We start from the raw sequence: 4,237 nt of genomic DNA on the forward strand, positions 1-4,237 counted from the left end.
TTCTCATATTTGCTGCAAAAGTGAGTTGGTCCAGCAGATTTATCGACTTGATTTTGCCTTAATAGTTCACAAGTTTTCAGCAGGAAAACAACAACGACCCAATGAAATCCCACTAGTAGGGTCTGTGCAGGGTAGTGTGTACGCAGACCTTACCCCTACCCCGAAGGGATAGAGAGGCTGTTTCCGAAAAACCCTCGGCTCAAGAGGACAAAAAGACAAAAGGAGACATTATCAGTATCACCACAGAAATCATAAGAAAAATAGAAAGCAGCTTATTTTTCCTGCAATGCGAAGCAAATAGTCAATGCGGAGACACGTGCAATGAATTGACCCGCTTTCGTCAGAAAATTACACCGCATAAGCAAAAACATTTTTATACATAAACAAAATATACAAGAGAATACAGGTTGAAAACCAAGTGTGGCATTTTCGGATATTTTTGAATCCCCTTGTCAAAAATCCTGGCTCCACGACTGTACTATATACACAATCTCGACTGTTTGACTCACAAGAAATAAAAAAGAGGAAAACAAAAAGATTGAAATTTTACAAGGATATACATTTTTTGACTTTGCAATGTCAGTATGGAATCTGCTCAGTTTTAGTCATAAGCTGTAGTATTGATTTTGCTTTCCTTTGTCCACGGTCAGTTCCCTCTTTCCCTATCTCTACTAAATGCTCATACACTCCATATTGTAGAGCAGCAAGCATAAGATTTGAATTGTGTGTACTTAACTCAAGAAGCACAGCTGCTGAACATTCTTTGTTCTTTGGAGTACCATCTCTAATCAAATTTACAAGAGTTTCGATGAACGAAAGCTTTCCAATTTCCTGTCTACCTTCTGGATGTGTCGCGAGAACTAACAATATGGATAGAGTCTCATCAACCATGTCTAAATGCTTTTCCTCTAGTAGTTGAAGTAATGGTGCTACAATCCCGGCTTGGATCGCTATACTTTTGTTTGTGTGGTTGAAACATAGATTGAAGAGTGCAGTTATAGCATCCTTCTTCCCTCTAATTGTCCCATTTTTCAATAGATCAATCAATGGCGGGATACCATTTAACGAACCTATAGCTACTTTATTTTCATCAAGCATTGATAAACTAAACAATGCTGCTGCAGAGTTCTCTTTAGCACCAACGCTTCCATTTTGCAACACCTCAATTATTGCTGGAATGGCGTCTTCTTTGGATATAAGTTTCTTGTTTGATTCGTCGATTGACAAGTTTAAAAGAGCGGTCACAGCATGCTCCTGGATTTTGGAATCAGGATAGGACAGTAGATGCACGATTGGTGGAATTCCTCTGCTATTAGCAATGAAAGTTCTTTTCTCCGGATTTTCTTTTGAAAGCATCCGAATCTTTGTCACAGCCTTTCGCTGCACTTCTAAATGGCACGAGGATAAGTCTTCAATCAACGACAATAGTTTTTCATCACTTCCAGCAGAAGGACTTTCGGGGTTTGTAGAAGCCTGCTTTGTTGGAAGTTGAAAGTTGTTCTTCAAACACCATTCCTCTATTAAATTCTTTAGAGCAAAGTTTGGAGCCAATGACAAGTGTGTCAAAGTTTCCCCCGTTTTCGGACATGTACGATGATTAGTATCCAACCAATGCTGTATGCTCTCTCTTTCATACGTCTGCAACAGATAACAAGTTGGAAAGAAAAAAGTTATTAACACTTCACTAACTCAGCTACTATACATATATAACTTGAAGAATTTTCATGGATCAGTTCACTAGTTAAACATTCTTACACGAGTGTAGAAACCCTAACCTGACTCTGATACCAATTGTTGCGGAAGATTGTGGGTTAACTAGCACACAATCATACACGAATCCTCAGGGCAGTATACTACTAAGAATCTCCAACTACAACCCCTATACATCTCAAGTAGTCCTAAATCTATAAGAGAATGGTTTTCCCAATCCTACGGCAGACAATAGGTTTTCATTTCTCAAATTTATTAGAACTATGGGTTTTCCAAACCTATAGGCAAGGGAAAAATTCAAGAATAGCAGAGTGAAATGTTCTTACCTGTCCAGTTGAAACAATAACCGGGTCTGTCATAATCTGTAACGTGATCGGACAGAGGAATTCATTGGGGATCGCCAAAGAAGTGGATTTCTCAAGAGCTTTGGGAATAACAGGTTCGTCAAAAATACCAGTTTCTTCCATCCCTGCTAACCTTTTCAATTTGTTTAAAAGATCTATGATTTGTTGGGTGCTCTCAGCATTCTGTGCTCGTCTTTCTTTAATCACTTTTCTTATTGATATTGTTTCAGCCATTAGGTCCTCAACAGTATGCAATTCCAGCTTGTTCGCGAGCCTCTCTATGCTAGCACTATCTGCATTTCTGTCATTCTCTGTGGATAATGATACCATTAGATCCATTGCAAGTTCCATATCTTGAGTATCGATTCGTTTCCTAGCTCGTTTGAATTGAACGAGCATCAACTCCACCTGAATGTATCACATCATGAATATATTATTCACATTGTAAGCTGCAGTACTATCATATCAGCAAAATAGGTACAGACTGTTCTACTCAAGAATGTTAAGTAAACTAAACATTTGGACATTACGAGCAGGTAACTTTCAACAAAACGATAGCAGAAGGGAGCAATCTCAAAAAAGAGTTCCTAAACAATTGACTCCATCATAAGATCCCATCGTGTATCTAACAGCGCACCACACAAAATGCACCTTCAATTTATTAACCAGCTCAAGAGTGCACCCTTCTTACCCTTTTTGATATAGAATAAGATGAAGGACGAGTAGTCTATATCCTGTATCGATCATAAAATCACTCCATAAATAGGTCAATTCTTTGTGACCTCGTACAATTCACGATATAGACTTTGGTCTAGCTATATGCCCATTCAGCTATGCTTCCCTCGGCTCATCTATGAATAAATAAACAATGTTTAACAGCATTATATCAACTATTATGCCTCAGTCTCAAACTAGTCGGCTATGTAATCCTCAATTACCACTCTACTCTATTTGGCCCCTTTCATCTAATTCTTTAGAAGATAATATTGTGATTCATAAAATTGATCTTTAAAGGATCCGACCTGTTCCTTCTCTTCATCTGAAATTCCAAGTTCTTCATAAGGCATACCATCCAAAGCATGACTTAATTTTTCATACACAGAATGAAATCTCCGCATTACAGCCTCGCTTTCCAAAGCCTGCATAACAGTGTACAAAACGATAAATAAATCCCCGCAACATATATTCGAGACACATAATATAATTAAGAGTAGTCTTTCTAACAGATAAAGCTTTTAAATGAGGTGGACACACAAATTAGCATGGTACTAGAGCATGCTGGAGGTCTTTGGGTCCTCGCCACCCAAAATATTTTCACGTGTTTGGTCCATGAAAATGAATCAGACCCACACATGAAGGGACGCCTTGAGACATAATATAATTATTTAATAATAGTTAAAAGCATAGTCTCTCTAACAGCTTAATCTTTCTGAGGTGGTTACACAAATTGACATATATCACCTCCTACCAAAAGTAAAACATGATGATAATACGCATGAAAAAAGGGCAGCCCGGTGTACTAAGCTCCTGTTATGCGCGAGATCCTGGAATGCCCAGACCACAAGGGTCTATTGTACGCAGTCTTACCCTGCATTTCTGCATGACGCTATTTAGAATTAATAAAACAAAGAATTTGGCTAACCAGGTAAAGTTTGCTACCGCCATGACAAGATTTTAACAATTTCTTAGCAGAATGAAATGCCTTCTTCATCTTTACCAAACATTCAATACCCGATTCAGGAATTTGATCTTCAAAATCTCTAATTTCTTCCAAAAGAGGTAATAAAAGCTTCATCCTTCGAACAAGATTACGACTTTCTTTTCTTTGTGTCCTCCTATACTCAGCATAAGAACTTACAGTTTGAATTATACCCATTAATTCATAAACCAATTCTCTTTTATCTTGTGGACTTGTTTGACAACTTGATCCATTTTCTTCCTCCATTATAAAACCTTGATTTTCAATGTCCTTTTCCCCAGCAGTTACCATTTGTAAATTAAATTAAACCTCCAAATAAACAAGCCCTAGAATCCAGATCAAAAAGCTATGATTTTGGCTTCAATAAAGGTTGTTTTTTTGGAGGATATAATTGGGGAGAGAAAAAACAAAACCCTTAATTAATTTCGGTTGAATTTTCAGGCTTTGATTTTCTCTTTTTCAGTCAATGTTCTGTCTCTGGAAA

General features: G+C 37.6%; 1 protein-coding gene across 1 annotated transcript; it reads right to left on the reverse strand.

Moving 5' to 3' along the window:
- On the reverse strand, nt 357-4,237 carry LOC109224809 (U-box domain-containing protein 15). Its single transcript, XM_019389343.1, has 4 exons — nt 3,697-4,237; nt 3,077-3,193; nt 2,037-2,462; nt 357-1,638 (listed from the first exon to the last, which is right to left on the reverse strand). The coding sequence occupies exons 1-4, from the start codon at nt 4,042-4,044 to the stop codon at nt 580-582; spliced, it is 1,950 nt and encodes a 649-aa protein (XP_019244888.1). The 5' UTR covers nt 4,045-4,237; the 3' UTR covers nt 357-579.

The sequence above is a fragment of the Nicotiana attenuata genome, chromosome 4, assembly GCF_001879085.1.
Source record: "Nicotiana attenuata strain UT chromosome 4, NIATTr2, whole genome shotgun sequence".
Lineage (NCBI taxonomy): Eukaryota > Viridiplantae > Streptophyta > Magnoliopsida > Solanales > Solanaceae > Nicotiana > Nicotiana attenuata.